At 62.1% G+C, this 16,010-nt stretch overlaps 3 protein-coding genes across 6 annotated transcripts; 1 reads left to right on the forward strand and 2 right to left on the reverse strand.

Annotated features, from left to right (window-relative positions):
• Positions 1-276: 276 nt before the first annotated feature.
• On the reverse strand, positions 277-8,565 carry STXBP2 (syntaxin binding protein 2). 3 transcript variants are annotated; one of them, XM_042928265.1, is made up of 19 exons: positions 8,483-8,565; positions 7,201-7,250; positions 6,852-6,933; positions 6,269-6,345; positions 6,052-6,130; positions 5,866-5,969; positions 5,317-5,465; positions 5,043-5,127; positions 4,823-4,953; positions 4,628-4,735; positions 4,258-4,315; positions 4,054-4,119; positions 3,862-3,942; positions 3,388-3,526; positions 2,754-2,863; positions 1,760-1,855; positions 1,016-1,101; positions 744-901; positions 277-419 (listed from the first exon to the last, which is right to left on the reverse strand). In XM_042928265.1, exons 1-19 carry the CDS (start codon positions 8,517-8,519, stop codon positions 334-336), a joined length of 1,782 nt encoding a protein of 593 aa, XP_042784199.1. In that variant the 5' UTR covers positions 8,520-8,565; the 3' UTR covers positions 277-333. The 3 variants fall into 3 exon arrangements, with proteins under 3 accessions (XP_042784199.1, XP_042784201.1, XP_042784202.1); XM_042928267.1 differs by having other exon boundaries at positions 8,479-8,513; XM_042928268.1 differs by lacking the exon at positions 744-901.
• On the forward strand, positions 7,769-14,183 carry PCP2 (Purkinje cell protein 2). Of its 2 annotated transcripts, XM_042928270.1 has the most exons (5): positions 7,769-8,389; positions 11,720-11,823; positions 12,351-12,465; positions 12,756-12,880; positions 14,056-14,183. In XM_042928270.1, the coding sequence occupies exons 2-5, from the start codon at positions 11,776-11,778 to the stop codon at positions 14,173-14,175; spliced, it is 408 nt and encodes a 135-aa protein (XP_042784204.1). In that variant the 5' UTR covers positions 7,769-8,389; positions 11,720-11,775; the 3' UTR covers positions 14,176-14,183. The 2 variants fall into 2 exon arrangements, with proteins under 2 accessions (XP_042784204.1, XP_042784205.1); XM_042928271.1 differs by lacking the exon at positions 7,769-8,389 and having other exon boundaries at positions 11,308-11,823; positions 12,402-12,465.
• A 56-nt stretch (positions 14,184-14,239) lies between these two features.
• Positions 14,240-15,814, reverse strand: LOC122213894 (protein PET100 homolog, mitochondrial). Its single transcript, XM_042928272.1, has 4 exons — positions 15,719-15,814; positions 14,896-14,982; positions 14,695-14,727; positions 14,240-14,370 (listed from the first exon to the last, which is right to left on the reverse strand). The coding sequence occupies exons 1-4, from the start codon at positions 15,743-15,745 to the stop codon at positions 14,287-14,289; spliced, it is 231 nt and encodes a 76-aa protein (XP_042784206.1). The 5' UTR covers positions 15,746-15,814; the 3' UTR covers positions 14,240-14,286.
• Between the last annotated feature and the right edge of the window lie 196 nt (positions 15,815-16,010).

The raw sequence follows: 16,010 nt of genomic DNA on the forward strand, positions 1-16,010 counted from the left end.
TGTTTTGCTATCAGCTTTCTGGCACCATCCCTTATCTCCTCTGCAAAGCTGCTGCCGTCACTGGCCCCGATTTTTGGATGCACGGAGAAGCCAGCGGGTCGGCCAAGGAGCCAGTGTTCAAACCGAGCCCAATCCTTAACCTTGGCCCCGGCTTAAGATGCAATCTGGCGGGATGAGTCCTGGGTCCTGGGTCCTGAGACACAGGTCAGGGAGGTGGGCCCACGGGAGGCTGGCCCAATACGGCTCCCTCGGAAAGAAGGCGAGGTGGGCACTGGCTGGCAGACAGAAGGGAGGATTTTATTTCTCTGGAAGGGGAGGGGGAGGGGGAGCGGGTCAGGGCAGGGCAATGTCCTCCAGCTTCTGGTCCAGCGTCTTGAGGTCATCCAGGAAGCGGGTTGGAGTGAGGATGTGTGACGAGCCTGGACAGTAAGGGAGGGTTGGGGTGGGGGGGAGGCAGTCTCAGGACCCCCAGCTGAGGTCCTTGGGAAAGCAGCCTCTGATTCTGAGGACACAGGGGTCCTTAGAAACACGGGGGTCTGGCCCGCAGGTGACCCCCTCCCTGGGAGGCCCAGCCCCGGCGCCAGCCCCCGGGGAAGCTCAGGATACAGGCAGATTCAAGCCCTGCGTGGGCTCCAGGCTTTGGGGACCCAGCTGGGAGTCCAGCTGTCAGCCCCCCCCCCCTTCCTCCAAGGCACCTAGGAGACCAGCCCCAGCACCCAGGGACCCCAGTCCCGGCTGCTCACCAATGAGCACCTCCCACTTGCCATCGGTGGCCCTGGTCACCTCATAGGCGGCCCTCATCTCTGACATGGCCACGCCGCCCATGACATAGATGATGAGCCGGGGCCCCGCCCGTGCCTCCAAACCGGCCTTGTTCTTGTGCCAGTGGCCGAAGCGGGCACTGTGCAGGGGGAGGAGGGCAGAGGTCAGTCTCCGGGCAGGAGACTCTCCGCCCGCCCTCACAACCCTCAGCTAACATGGGCGGGGGTGGGGGGGTGTCCCCTGGGGCCCTCACCTGACTGCAGCCTGGGAGCTGGAGGTGGGGGCGGGGTCGGACACAAAGGGCCACAGCTTTCTGTCCAGCCGGTCCTCCACGACATCCTGGGGGCCACAGAGGGAGCCTCAGGTGATGGGGCCTGGGGTCTGGAGCCCCCCTCCCCGGGTTTGTTCAGGGGCCAAGATCCTGGCAGACAGGAGCCCCCATCTGTATCTCTAGCCTTTGGGGACCCAGAAGTTTGTATCTGCAGTTCCTTGGGGACCCAGGAGTCCAGGCTCCAGAGTCCATAGGGATGGGAGGGGGAGGCCTGCTGGGCCCCTGAGTGGGGAGAGGTACCAGGTTCCAGAGGAACAGCAGGCAGGAGGCAGGCCCCTTGGCCTGCTCCTTTTTGTTGTTGCTGTTTTGCGCCCCCAGGATGGGCAGGGCCAGGTGGTGGGGAGGGTTAAGGGGGAGCAAGGGGACTTTTGGTGGGGGCAGCAGGGGAAGAGAATAGAGGGGGACACAGGAAGGAGCCAGCGGTTGGACAGGAAATGGGGCTCCCCCACGAGGTGCCCATCTGGTCCCAATTACTTGGATGTCAGCTTGGGACACTCCCCGGCAGAGCAGATCGGATGCCAGAGGGATGCCCGTAATGAGGGATATTCCCTTAAGCCCTGAGGCTTAGCACCATGACATGAAGAGGACTGAGCCCCCACCTAGTCAAGGGCAGGACTTGGCGGGGGTGGGGGGGCACAGGGGGAGGTCAGGCCCCACCAGTGGTACCTCCATCACATCCTTGATGACTGGGGTCCAGCGGGATAACTGATAGGTGGGCTCCAGGCGCTCCCTCCGTTCTAGCCGACTTGAGGTCCCAGAGCCCTACAGGTGGTGGTGGGATGGAGGGGGGAGTGGTGGGACAGTGGGAGGATGGGGGAGAAGGAGGCGGGTCACAGATGGGGCTGGGGCTCGTCTGGCTTGGGGGAAGGGCTGGAGAAAAAGATGGAGAAATGGAACAGAGGAGCAGAGAGACAGGGAAGAAAGAGAGAGAAGGAGAAAGGGGCAGGGAGAGGGAGAAAGAGGGAAGGAAAAGGGAGGGAGGGAGAGGAGAGAAAATGAGAGAGAGAGAGAAATACGGATGAAATGAGACCAAGCGATGGGGCAGAGAGAAAGACAAGGAGAGGAGGTGGGGATGAGAAAACGGGAGCCAGGAGGTGGGCACAGGGCGACAGACAGGGGCTGGGAGGGGGATGAGGGACAGGCGAGGGGGACACGAGAGCCTCCCCGGCAGTGGAGGCAGGGTCAGGGAGGTGGGGACACACAGGGCCAGAGGGAGACAGGAGCGGCTGGGCAGGCAGCTGGGTGCAGGAGGCTGCTGAGTGTGTGTTTTGGGTGGGAGGTCGTCCAAGACCTCCAAGAGACCGGGGTCGACCGTGTGCCCTGATCCCAATGCTCGAGACCCTGCTGTCTGCCCACCAGGGCCTCAGGCCACACACCCCACCCCACACCATGACCGGGGCCAAGGTTCTGACTACACCTCGCTGCCCTGCTTATCATGCGACCCAAGACTGATGACAGCTGTGGGGCCCGCCGGTCCCAGACCTGATCCTGCACAGACCTCTCTGTCCTCCAAGAGCCACACCAAACCCTGTGCCCTGGCCCCGATGATGTGCCCTCCGCCCCCCGGGACCCAGGTTCTGACTCTCACGGGCACCCCCCCTCCCCATACCCACATTTGCTTCCTGCCCAGTCTCTGACCCACAGCCTGCTCCCGGCATACCCCGGGGTTGGTGACCGTGCCCCCCAGCAGCTCTAGGTTCCGGATGAGGCTGCTGTGTGCCTGCACGTTGGCATGCTGGATCAGCTTGGCCAGATTCTCCTCACTCACACCTGGCGGAAGAGGACGGGGGAGGGAGGGGCTCCTGTAGATGGGATTCTCACGAGGGGGGCCGGCTTGGGGAGGGGGGGGGGACAGAAGGTGGCCATGGGGCTCCTGGGTGGTGGCGGAAGGAGGTCCCCAGACTGTGATGGGGGCATCCTGCATTTGGGGTGGGGTGGGGGGTGGTCCTCAGGACCGAGGGAGCCACTGGGGCAGGTGCTAGGAGGATCCCAGAATTCTGGATGGAGATCCCAGAGAGGACAGATGGGGGAACCTCTGGAATTAGTTGAGGGGGCTAAGTTCGGAGGAGTCATAGATGTGGGGGTCCCTGTGTCAGTGGAGCCCTCGTGTCGATCAAAGTTCCCCTAGGTTAACGGAGGGGGGGTTCCCAGGGTCGAGAGGGGTATCTGCGGGGTCCAGTGTGCTTGGGGAGTGGAGGCGGCCCAAGGTCAAGGAAATTATGGGGTAGAGACAATCCCAGGATCATTACAGACCCCAGTGGACGGGGGTGTCCAGGGGCCCTCCCCCAGCCCACCGTTCCGCAGAAGGATGTAGAGCAACAGGGCCCGGATCTTGTCATAGGCTGGCACCGCCGCGTCCAGCAGCACGGGCACGATCAGCTTCATGGCGTCCTTGATCTTCTCACCCTCTGCATCTGAGCCCATGGCCAAGTCCTGCGGGCCGGGGGCGGGGCCAGGGCTGGGACACCCGCAGGGTTCTCGGCAGCACCCTGGGGACCCGCTTCATCCTACTACTGGGTCTCCGAAGATTTCATCCCTGTCCATCAACAGGTCCCGCCCCTCACAAGGCCCCACCTCTCCACAGGCCCCAACCCCGGGTCCTACCTCTCTATGCACCTGCCCACACCCATGTGCCAGGCCGGCCTCTGCACGGGATCCACCCCTCTCGCAGGCCACACCCCTACAAGGCTCCTCCCCTGCAGACCCGGCCCCCTCACGACAGGCCCGCCTCCCCGAGGCCCCGCCCCCTGCCCCAGGCCCACGCCCACCTGCTCCACAGCGCACAGCTTCTCCACCGAACCCTTGAAGTGCTTCATGCAGTCGTCGGCCAAATTCAGGTGCGTAGAATACTGCGGGGTGGAGGGTGGGGATGTGGGAGTTGGGGGTAACAGGCACTGAGACCCAGCCAGGAGTCTGGCGGCAGAGGGGGAGGGGCCAGGTTCTCCCGCCCCCGCGCTCACCTTGTTCAGCTCCTTCTGGTATTGAGGCATCTTTTTCAGGATGTGGGACAGGTCTTTGATGTTGGCCTGGGGACAGGGAGGCCGTGAGGCCCCGCCCTGCCCACCCCAGATCCCACTCCAGACCCCGCAAACAGATTGGGGCCCCGCCCCTCTCTGTGGGGGCAGGGCACCGTCCTGCCCATCCCGACGCAGGCCTGCCCCTACCTTGTCGGTGGTCAGCCTCTTGCTCTCACAGAACGTCTTCAGGAGCTCCGTGACCCTCCTGGCGGTGACAGCGGGCAGGGATGAGGTTGAGGGCTGGTGCCAAGGCTGTGGTTTGACGGCAGTTTGGGGGGGGGGGGGTCACACAGCCCGGGGGGATGGGAGCCAAGGGACACGCGTCCCTGTACCAGGCCATGTGCCAGCCCACGTTGAGGAGCCCGGTTAAGAGCAGTGGCTCGTAGTGGGGGGGCTCACCCAGAGCCAAAGGCCACGCACCTGGCCCACGACGGGGAGGAGGGGACGGGAGTGGGGACATGGGCGGGGAGCACAGGACAGAGCGGCCGCACCCTCGGCGCCCGCCGCGTGCACGCACTTGGACACGTCGGCGATGTGCATGTGCCGAAGCTCTACCCACAGGTCATCGTCCTCGTCCAGCAGCACGGCTTTCTCGCGGGCCTCACTCAGCCCTGTGGTCTCGTACCTGCGGGACACAGAGGGTCAGGGCGGCTCGCTGAGGGCCAGGGACCCAGGTGGTGATGGGCAGACGGTGTTTCTGGGGTCCGCCCACCTGTACGTGTCCTGTTGGATGTCCAGCAGGTCATAGGCCATGGCCTGGAACGTCAGCTCATGCAGTAGAGGGGACACAGGGTCCGCCGCCCGGTCCACGATTAGTAGCTGTGAGCGGGTTTTTTCAGGGCCCTGGGAAGGGGGTTTGGCAGGGATGAGGACACTGACCCCGTCGCCCTTGGCTGGGGCTTCACCCCCACCTCCCCAGCACGCCCCCTCACCTCGCCCAGACTGGGAGTGTCCGCCTTGAAGGCATTCAGCTTGGCCAGGACGGCGTGGGCCAGCTGAGCTGTGTCCTCTGGGCCCCTGGGGGTGGGGTGGGCAGACAAGGGGGCTTAGGCTTGGGGAGGGCGGGGCACATGCTGGAGGTCAAGGATGGGATTAGGGATGGGAGTCGGGTGAGGGTGAGGACCGGGACGGGGGTCGAAAGTGAGGTTCAAGGCTGCATGCGGGATGGGGTCAGGGCCGGGGGTGGCCTCGGGCTGGGGTCCCCACTTGCGGTAGCGGATGGCCGGGTACTCCTGCAGCGTGGCGCACAGTGTGGCGATCTGCTGGGCCAGGGCCTCGATCTGCCGCGCCCGCTCCCCCGCGCGGAAGGGGCAGTAGAGGTTGTAGGTGCTGTGGGGGGCGTCCAGGGAGAACACCTGCGAGGGCACAGGTGCCAGGGCCGCCGCTGTGGGCACACACCTGGCCAGCTCGCAGCCTCCAGCACCTGCCGCCCCCTGCGGCTTCCCTGCTCTCCCTGCTCTGCTCTGCCCTGGTGGGGGTGGGGGGGGGGCAGGGGACAGGCCCGGGGCAGCTTCCAACTAAAGCCAGCAGGAGGCGGAGACATACCCAGCCCCCTCCCCCATGGGCAGGACCCCTCGGAGGTGTGCTCTATGCTGCCCCTTGGCAGCCCATGGTGGTAGGAACTCAGTTGGTTTCCTTTGTTACCTGATGTCCCCTTTCCTTGTTTCAGGGTCCGTTTCTGAGGGAACCCAGGATGTTTGATCAAGGACTACCCCCCTCCCCACACTCCCAGCCCTGGACTAGCTTGGGCTGTACCTGGGCCTCGTAGGGGAGGAAGGCCAGGTCGATCTCCTTCAGTGTCTTCACCACCTTTGCTAGGCGGGAGCGGCCCAGCTCACTGAACAGGGGCTCCGGGCAGGCTGGGGTGAGCGAGCGGGGGCATCAGGCCAGAGCAGCCTCTACGCCCCGACACCCCCCCGGCCCCCAGCCCGCGGCACTCACTGTCAGTGAAGAAGACGTGTGCTGCTTTGTAGGTGAAGGTCGGGGTTCCCCGGAAGTCTGCTATCAGGGCCTGCACTGACTGGGGAAGGCAGGACATTGTCCAAGCCTGGCCCTGCCCCCCCTCCGGACCCCTGCCCCGGCCCCCCAGCCACTGCCTGTCCCCCAACACATGCGCACACACACACACACACACACACACACTAGCTCGCATAGGCACCTTCTCTGTGGGGCTGAGCAAATAAATGGCCTCCAAACTGGGGACGGGTTCTCGCCGTTTGTTAATGTCTTCGACAACTAGTAGAACAGAGAAAGGGACAGTGGCATTGGGGCCAGGGTTCACGGAGCGTCTTGGACTCGGGAGAGTTGGACACATGGGCAAGAGGGCTGGATGCTAGGGCAGGGGATGCTGTACTCCCTTGGGCACCTAAAGGGGAGGTACCTGCCCGTGGGTCACACAGCTAAGAGTTACTGGGCAGGGTTCTGCACGTCTCAGTTCACGGCCAGGCTCCCAGGGATCCCCCACAGAAAGTTACACGCACCAAGAGGCTCACACTGAGTTCACCCTGGGGTCCTACACGGGGTTCCACACACAGGGGGTGCAGAGTCAGGGAGGCTGACCCCTTAGGAGTCGCAGCTGGGGAGTCCTGCACTGGAGGTCCGCCTGCCACAGGCTCCCACACCAAGGAGGGGGAAGGGCTGTCTATGCAGGGTGCTGCACACTTGGGAGTTCTGAACAATTTTAGGGGATCCAATACTTTAGGTCCCATCTGGGCAGCATTGGGGTGGGGGTGTCCACTCACTAGTAATGCCCTCAGCCAGGATGTCTGACATCTTGCAGCAAGAAGACAGGATACGCATGCTCGGGTGGTCCATGATGAGTACCTGTCCGGACGGATGGACAGACGGACTGATGGACAGAGGAGCGGGCAGGAGAGGCTGCGGTGGGGCTGGGGTAGTGTGAGCAGGGCCGGCGGCTACACGAGCTGGCTGGATGGGAGGACCCAGGACCCCCCACCCAACCCCACCCTGTCCCAGACCCTCCCCCCACCCCCACCCCAGGGACCAGCAGCCTCCTCCCGGATTTCTTGTGGGTCCCACAGTCAGGGCCCCCCACAGAGGCCTGGACAAGGCATTCTGCCAACCCCGCACCTTCCACTCGCCATCCTTTTTGACACTCCGGATGACTCCGCTCAGAATTTCTGCAGGGGAAGTAGGGTGGGCTCAGGATGCTGGGTTCTCTGGCCCCGACAAGCCCCCGAGCCTTCTGGGCGTCGGGGCTGGGCCTCCACCTCCACTCCTGTTTACTTCTGTCCTCAGTCTTGTGAGGTCACCCCTGGTGTCACCCCCGGTTTACAGGCAGGGAAACACGTTGAGAGAACAAGTGACTAGTCTAAGCACCCGCAGCCCCAAGTGGCTAAGTGGCCACTCGATAAATACCTGTCAGATGAACAAATAACTGAGAAGCCAGCGCTCACATACGGTCCACCTCCCTCCAGAGCCGGGATCTCGCCTCCCCATCGACAACCTCGCGTTCTCTGGGTGGGGACGTTGCAGCCAGACCCCCGCCCCACCTCCATCGGTTTCCCTGAAAAACCCCTGGCTCCCTGCTCTGAGATGGGCCTAGCTGCGGTCACCCCATCGCCCGACCTCCAGCCTCAGTTCCCTCATCTGTAAAATGGAACCAATGGTTTCCCCTCTCCGCATTACCCCTGTGCAGAAGGCTCCGATTGTTGCTTGGGGTGCTGGGGTTTGAGCCACAGTCGGCCCTGCCTAGCGGGGGGAGGAGGGAGAAGGGACAGGGCGGCCCCGCCTGCCCACAGGGTCATGTCCACTGTTATCAAGACCGACAGGGCGGAAGGAGCAGGAAGGAGGTGCTGAGGCCGGAACTACCCGAGGTGGGGGAGGGGACGACCTCCACCCCTCTCCCAAGATCCCAGACCCACGCGGCCCAGTCGCCCGAGTCCCCACGCCGCATGAGGATCGTGGGGGACCCGGGGTCCCTCACCCCTGGGCCTGGGCATCGGCCTGACCACGTCCCCTGAGCTCTCACACCACCTGGGGTCGTCGACCAGCGCACCCAGCCCGGCCCGTCCAAGAGTCCAGCCCCCCGGACTTTGCCAGGCTCAGAGACGCGGCAGTCTGGGCGTCCAGTTGTGCCCTCTCCCTGCCGGCACCCTAGGGGGTCCAGGAGTGCGAGCCCTGGTGCCTGTCTACGGCCACCCGTAACCCGGTCCCCTTGAGCCCCCGGAGTCCAGCCTCCCAACTTTGTTCCGCTCCGGCACCGGAGAGCGGAGACGCCCCGCAGGACCAAGGTCCCGCCCGCCCCCTCGAGGATCGGGTGCTCGACGCCCAGCCCGGCCGCCGGGTCCCCGCCGCCCGAGTCCCAGGGTTCGTGCGCCCCTGGCCCCCGCCCCCCGGGAGACGCACTCACTTTCCCCCACCACCGCCTTCAGCCCCGAGGGCGCCATCTTCCCCCAGGGGCGCCACGGCCGCTTCCGGGTCTGTCCCAAGGTGGGGGCGTGGCCCCGCGCGTCACCCACGTGGACCCCGCCCTGCTGGGCCGGCCCCGCCCCCCCTCGGTCCTCGGGGAGGAAGGTGTGTACCTCGCCGAGCCGGTAGGTGTGTCCGCCGCAGACGCGTGTGAAGTCCCTCGAGGGGCACACCCCGACGACGCTCACCGACGTGAGCTCAGACGCACCTTCCCTGCTCGTGTGCGGCGAGAGCGCGGGATCGCCGGGGAGCAACGCTTTAATCCTCCCCAGACACAGCCACCACCCTGCCAGAAGTTTCTCCGTGGTTGACGGATGCTGTGTGTCCAGCCGGCGCCGCGGGGGCCATACGCCTGTGACCCACTTGCCTTCCGTCCCCCAGAGTGCAGCAGCCGGCTGGACAGCATTTGATAAAGTCAGGAGGAGGCCTGGAGGGAGGCTTGAGGCTAAGCCAGCACCTACTGTGTGCCAAGGGCCCGTGCCAGAGTCTCACCCAGTCCCCTCAGAAACCCTGACGGGGGGGGGGGAGGGGGGGGAGTGCGGTATAGACGGTGAAGCTGCGGCTCAGCAGGGCCCTTGCCCAAGGCCACGTGACGAACAGGCCCGCTGGGATCTGAACCCCAGGACTCTGTCCCAGGAGGACTGCCTGTCACATAGCCTGGCCCTCACCAGGGGCACTCACACCCTCATAGGCTGCTCGTCGCATTCATCGGCTGATGACTTCGTGGGTTTGGAGGCACGCTCAACCCCTTGCATGCTGACACACACACACACGCGATTCACACGTGACCTGAAATTTCGCGGCCTGCTCCGCTGTGCGCCAGCAAAGGGCGGCCACCTTGTCACACTGAGGGCACAGGCAGCAGCACCTGTGCAAAAGAGGTCCCGGGCGTCAAGCGTGATGCACGTGTGTGAACGCAGAGTCCAGAACTGGGTCCTTCATTTGGCCGTGTTTCTCGAGGCTTGGTCTGGCGCCTGGCCCTTTGCCACTTACACGGGAAAGGTGGCAGTGAATGACTCTCGGGTCTGCCAGGTGGCGCTTAAAGTTGAATGGAAGGGTGAGAGAAAATAACTCTCCACCAGAGGGGTACCCTGACAGTGTGGCCTTTAGATTTAACCTGAACGAAGCAGCTCTGCAGCGGTCCAGGCAGAGAGAAGCAGGGGGTGTGTCTCGAGGGGCAGAGGGAGGGAGGTGAGCTTGGAGGGACTGCAGAGGGCTCGACTTGTCACTTGTCGTGGGACAAGATAGGACTAAGCCAGTCCGATTTGCCTGGGATTGAGAGGTTCCCCGGACACAGGACTTCCAGCCCTAAAACTGGGACGGTCTCGGGCAAGCCGGGATGGCTGGTTACTCTACGTGGGGCTTTGGGGCTTTCTTCCATTTTTTCCTCCCTCTGTTCCTCCCTTCCTTGTTCTCTTTTTCTTTCCTTCAAAGCTTTATTGAGCGATCATTCACCTACCACACACGTCACTCACTGAGACCGGACAATTCAATGCCTTGTAGCAGACGCAGAGATGCGCACCCACCCCCGATTTTGGAACATTCCATTACTCGGAGGTGTTTGAGTTGTCTCCTGAGGACAATGGAGGCCAAGGTTGAGTTCTGAGCAGGGGAAGGAGGGCGTCCCTGCAGCTCCGGAGGGGAAGGATGGATTGCAGGGGCAAAGGGAGTTGTTGGGAGACCGGGAGACCCCCCACCCCAGCCTCTCAGCCTGTCCCCTGGGGGTGAAAGTCTGTAGGGCCTACCACCCCCTGCTATACACTGTGAGAGTGACCAGGGTGCTCGGCTGTTTATGGGCTGCATGGCATCCTGTCCACCCTCCGCCACCAAAAAAGGTTGAAGCCCTAACCTCTAGTTCCTCAGACTGTGACCTTATTTGGAAATGGAGTCGTTGCACATGCAATTAGTTAAGAGGAGGCCACACTGCAGTAGGGGTGGGCCTTTATGCAATGTGACTGGTGTCCTGGCTTATGACGGCCTTGTGCAGACAAGGACACAGAGGAATGTCGTGTGATGACAGAGGCAGACTTCGAAGTCCTGCAGCTCCCAGCCCGGGAACACCAAGGGCTGCCTGCGACCACCAGAACCCGGGGAGAGGAAAGGAAGGACACACACACACACACACACACACACACACACACACACACACAGGTTTCAGAGCATGGTGCTGCCACACCTCAACTTCAGGCTGTACAACAATGTCTGTTGCTCTCGGCCATCCAGTTTGTGACTTTGTCAAGGCGGCTCCAGGAGACCAGTACATCCGCGGAGGAGCAGGGCATCCTGTTGGCATCGAGGACTTGGGGCTGTGGAGGCGGTGTAGACGTGGGCCCTGGGTGGGGGGGTCGCTGCCTGGGGAGGAGGACCAAGCTTCGCGCTTAGGGAGGCGTGGGGACGGTGTGGCCCATTTATTCCAAGAAGAAATCTTAACTGGTTTCCAGAAAGACATCTTGGGGAGGGGATGGGATGCCAGTGATACCCTCCCAGTGGCATCCTCTCCCAGGGCACTGAAAGAAAGCCATAGCTGCTTGGGGGAGGGGGCAGGGACTTTCCTCCTTGCCTCCGGTCCCCAGGCACTGAGATGACAGATCACAGGAGACAGCTCAACCTGACACTGGCGACAGGACAGGAAATCCCAGACCTTCTCGTCTCAGGGCCTGTGGTGGGCAGTCGGACCCAGGGCCAGTGACCAGGAGGCGTGGCCTGGAGACACAGAAGGAGCCAGTCTGCCTGGCGGCACCTCAGTGGTCCTGGGGTCCAGCTTCTTCCCCCAGCACCTGCAGATGACAACTGCCCCTCCAGCAGGCTGATGCCATCCTTCACTGCTTCCCACTGGGGGGCTCCACATCCTGCCCGAGCCGCCCTGGTGGCCCGTGCTCTCCCGATGGGGCCAACCAGCCCCCGCTCCCCACCATGGGGACGCTGCTCTGGCTTGCTGTTGAGCCCCACCTGAGAGTCCCTGCGGCCCAGTGAATCCTGCTGGGCGAGGTCCAAACCCGGGTCCCCCTGCCTCCTACCCCCACAGCAGCACCGGCATCCTTTTGCAAAAACAATGATCTGGATCATCTTTATGGGGCTTAAGCCTGGGTGGGAGCAGATGGGGCGTGAGCTGGGGATTTGGGGCTGGGTATCCGCTCTCCCCACGTCACAATCTTTTAAAAAGCCTTCTCTGGCACAGGGCCGGGTTAGAGGCCAGCAGAGAGGGAAACCCAGGGGAGGGGAGCGGGGACCGTGATGGACCAGGAAGAGAAGGTGGACGGGAGCTCGGGCCCCTGCGTCAAGGTAAGCACACCCCCACACACCCCCAACTCAAGGGCCTGTGAATGACAAGACTAATTAGTTTGTAGGGCACCTAATTAGCAGGCAGGTCTCCTGAGACCCCTGACCCAGTTGCCACGGTCCGAGGAAGTGCTGGTGGGCACGAGGGTCCACGTGCCTAGTTCAGCCCCAGGGCAGGGGTCGGGGCTCTCAGTGCCGACCCCTGTGAGGTGGGAGATGCAGATTTGGGGGCAGCCCCTCGTATGTTTCCCTGGCCCACGTCCCAGCCCCCAGGCTCCCCTGCTGTCAGGCCCCAATTTAGGACGTCAGGATGCTGGCACCCGCAGCCTCTCCCTTGAGGCGGCACCACGTGAAGTGGCCCCGCTGGCCGGGCCCCTGGGGCGGGGGCCGGGCTCGGGAAGGAGGCTCAGGTCTCATTCTGAGCAGCTCTGCAGAGCAGCACGTCGGCAGGACCATGGTGAGAGCCGGGGAGGGGAGGGGAGGGGTTCCCAGCTGAGAGGCCAGCTGGACTGAGCGTGTCTGTCCCCCAGGCTGGCTCTCCAGACCAGGAGGGCTTCTTCAACCTGCTGACCCACGTGCAGGGCGACCGGATGGAGGAGCAGCGGTGCTCACTGCAGGCGGGGCCGGGCCCGGCCTCCGAGAGCCGTGAGAGCTGGCAGGGGGTGCATGGGAGCGGTGTGATGTCTGGGGGGGCAGGAACAGGGCAGGCCGTAGGAGTACGGGGAAGTGGCCATCCAGGGGGCCCGTGGGCAAGAATCTGCAACAGCACCTGGGAACCCAGGGCAAGGGACGGGGCGGGGGGGGGGGGGGGAGAGACGAGCGTGTTTCCTAGAGAGCACGAGTGGGGGTGAAGAAGCAGGTTGGGGGCTTCAGCTGGGCCGCATCCCCTGCAGTCTGTGCATACGTTCATCCCCACATGCCTCTGCTTAACACAGAGAGTGGCCCTGCACCCGAGATGGACAGTCTCATGGACATGCTGGCCAGTACCCAGGGCCGCCGTATGGACGACCAGCGTGTAACAGTCAGCACCCTGCCTGGCTTCCAGCCCATAGGACCCAAGGTAGGTGACCTCCTGCTGGGGCTGAGCCGAGACCCTGCCTCCCACCTCCCAGCCAGGAGGAAATGGGGCCTCACCCTCACCTACCCATGACTTGCCCCCTAGGGATGAGTGCCTGGTAAGAGTGCCACCCTGTGTCCCTGCCAGTCACAGGACCCTGGTCAATCCAATACCCAGCTTCAGGTGGGATGACAAAGGCTCTCCCCGATGGGGCTGGGAGGGGCCCAAGGTCAGGCCGGGGGCACGTTAATGTCAGAGCCATGGCTGGAACTCGTGACTCCTGCCTCCATGTCTCAGGGTGTCCGAGAGGACAATGAACAGCCCCCCTCCCTGGGGAAGTTCCCTCCAAGGAAGAGGGCACAGGCGCTCATACCAAGGACACACGCATCCATACACTCCTGTGTGTCTATGACACACAAAATCACAGTAGCCTGGGTTCCGATCAAAACCCCAAATACCATCCTAAGTGTTGAGTAACTAAGGTGCCCAGAGGCTGGGAGATGGGGGTGCCTGGGTGGTTCAGTCGTTTAAGTCCTCGACTCACTATTTTTTTTTTAATGTTTATTTATTTTGGAGAGAGACAGAACACGAGCGGGGGAGGGGCAGAGAGAGAGACACAGAATCCCAAGCAGGCTCCAGACTCTGAGCTGTTGGCACAGAGCCCGGTGTGGGGCTGTGGAACTGGGAGATGACCCGAGCCAAGGTCGGATGCTTAGCCGGTCATTTCCCTCTCTCTTGGGATCCCCCCTTTTCAGAGCCTCCATAAGCCCCCGACTCTTGACTTCAGCTCAGGTCATGATCTCACAGTGATGAGATCGAGCCCGTTGGGCTCTGCGCTGGGCGTGGGAGCCTGATTAAGATTCTCCCTCTCCCTCTGCCCCCCCTTCGCTGGCATGCACACATGTACACTTTTTTTAAAGGTTAAAAAACGGGGCGCCTAGGCGGCTCAGTCGGTTAGGCATCTGACTCTTGATTTTGGCTCCGGTCATCATCTTGCGGTTCATGGGTTTGTGCCCCGAATCGGCCTCTGCGCAGACAGTGTGGAACCTGCTTGGGATTCTCTCTCTCCCTGACCCCTCTTCTCTGCCCTCCCCAACTTGCACTGTCTGTCTTTCCTGTAACATAAGTAAGTAAACTTGAAAAGTTCCTCCCTCTCGCTGAGCCCTCTTCATCCGCAGGACGGAATGCAGAAACGAGCCGGGACGCTCAGCCCCCAACCCCTCCTCACCCCTCAAGACCCGACTGCTCTCAGCTTCCGTCGGAACAGCAGCCCCCAGCCCCAGACCCAAGCCCCCTGAGGGCCTGACACGTCCTGGGCCCTACTTGGCCCCTAAAAGCAGACAATAAAACACTTCCACGAGAAACAAGGAACCGCGTGTGTGTTATTTCGTGGGTGGAGGGGCTAGGACTCAGGAGCTCTGCTGGGCGGCACGAAGGAGTTTCTCCTCCCGCTGCTTCCGTATCCTCTCTTTGAATTCTTCTAGCTCTCGGCGCTGGGGGTGGAACGGGAAGGAAGGGTGAAGAGGGCACACACCTCAGGGGCCTGGACCCTGATCCCACCACCCAGCCTGCCCCCTACTCCCCTAGGCCACAGCTTCAGAGTTCATCATCTACACTGGAAGCCCTGTGCCAACTACAACCAGGGTCTAAGTGGGATCGGTTTCATCCAGGAAGAGGGCACTAAGGAAACCATACGCCCCTCTGCTCTCAATTCTCCTTCTTCATGACTGGGGGTAAAATTTTCACTCAAACCCATTATGGTCACAGGGACCCAGGCACCCCCATCCCTTCAGGAGGCAGAAGAGTATGTTACTTACCTGGTCCTCCTTCTCAGGTGGCCACAGCTCCCTCTGTGGGGACAAAGTAACAGCTGGAAGCAGGAGCCAGGAGCTTCCGGAGACCCCCCACCCAGGGCAGGGTCGGTTTGTAGAAGGCAAACATGGCTCCCCAGCAGGTTGGTGCCCTACACTCTCCCCCACCCCCTGGAATGAGCTGTGAATATTCTCCTCCATGCCCACCTTGCGCTGTATGACATAATCCTCAAACCACTCGGCCTGATTGGCAATCCAGAACATAGCCACAGGGAAGGTGAGGTAGAGTGTCATCTAGAAGGGCAGGGGGTAAATGAACAGAGCCAGGGATTAAACCCCTTCCGCAGTGTGCACAGGCTGCTCAGAGCCTGGAGGACCATCCTCCCGCAGAGCCAGGAGTGCCTCCTCGGGACCCCCAAGGACCCCAGAACTCCCACCAAGGGTACAGAAGCCTCACACCTAAAAGCCTAGGCCCCTAATAATAATAATAATAATAATAATAATAATAATAATTTAAGGGACCTCAAAGCCCCCTCTGAGTCTGGGAGACTCCTTCTCAGAGAAAGACACATACACGCACACGCACCCGACTCAGAATACAAAAGCTCGTACTACAATCAAAAGCATCTGCCCGAGGCCTCATTACCCACCCGTTCGTCGGATCTCTGAAACACCTCCAAACCCAGGAGGCCTCACTATTTACATTTATCTATTTCTCTAAACATAGGCGTCTCCCTATCAGAAACACACATGCCACCCAGAGCCCCATGAGCTTCCCAAGTGTCTGGAGCCTTCCTTCTTGGAACCTCTTCCTCAGATCACTCCTCTCAGAGGTCCTTCCTTCCACCAACCCTCCCAGAGCCCCCTAACCCGGCGCCCCCTCCTCTAGGCTTCCGACCCTAAAGACCCCTCTCAAAACTCAGAAGCTGTCTCCTCAGATTTCCCTCTCTCTTGGAATCCCCGCTTTTCAGAGCCTCCTCGTCAGATCCGGGAAGAACCCAGCCGCCCATCCGCTCCAAAGATCACTGACCCGAAACACCTCCAGCTTCACCCCCATCTCGCTTCTCCTAGGCTACAAAGCCGCTTCCGCCCAAGGTCAACCCTCCAGCAAGACAGCAGCTCATTGGGCGTTCGCGGGCTCCACTACTGAAGCTGATTGGTCGAGGAGTTTTCAAGATGACGTCATCTTCGGGAGCCTCTTCTCTGCTTCCGGTCCCTGGAGCCGTCCACGCGAAAGTCAACAAACGTCGTCCGCTCGATCGGAAAAGGTTCAACCAATAGGAAATTGGTCTGGCCCTGGAGGGCGGGCCTTAAGCGGGAGA

This window comes from Panthera leo, chromosome A2 (genome assembly GCF_018350215.1).
Source record: "Panthera leo isolate Ple1 chromosome A2, P.leo_Ple1_pat1.1, whole genome shotgun sequence".
NCBI lineage: Eukaryota > Metazoa > Chordata > Mammalia > Carnivora > Felidae > Panthera > Panthera leo.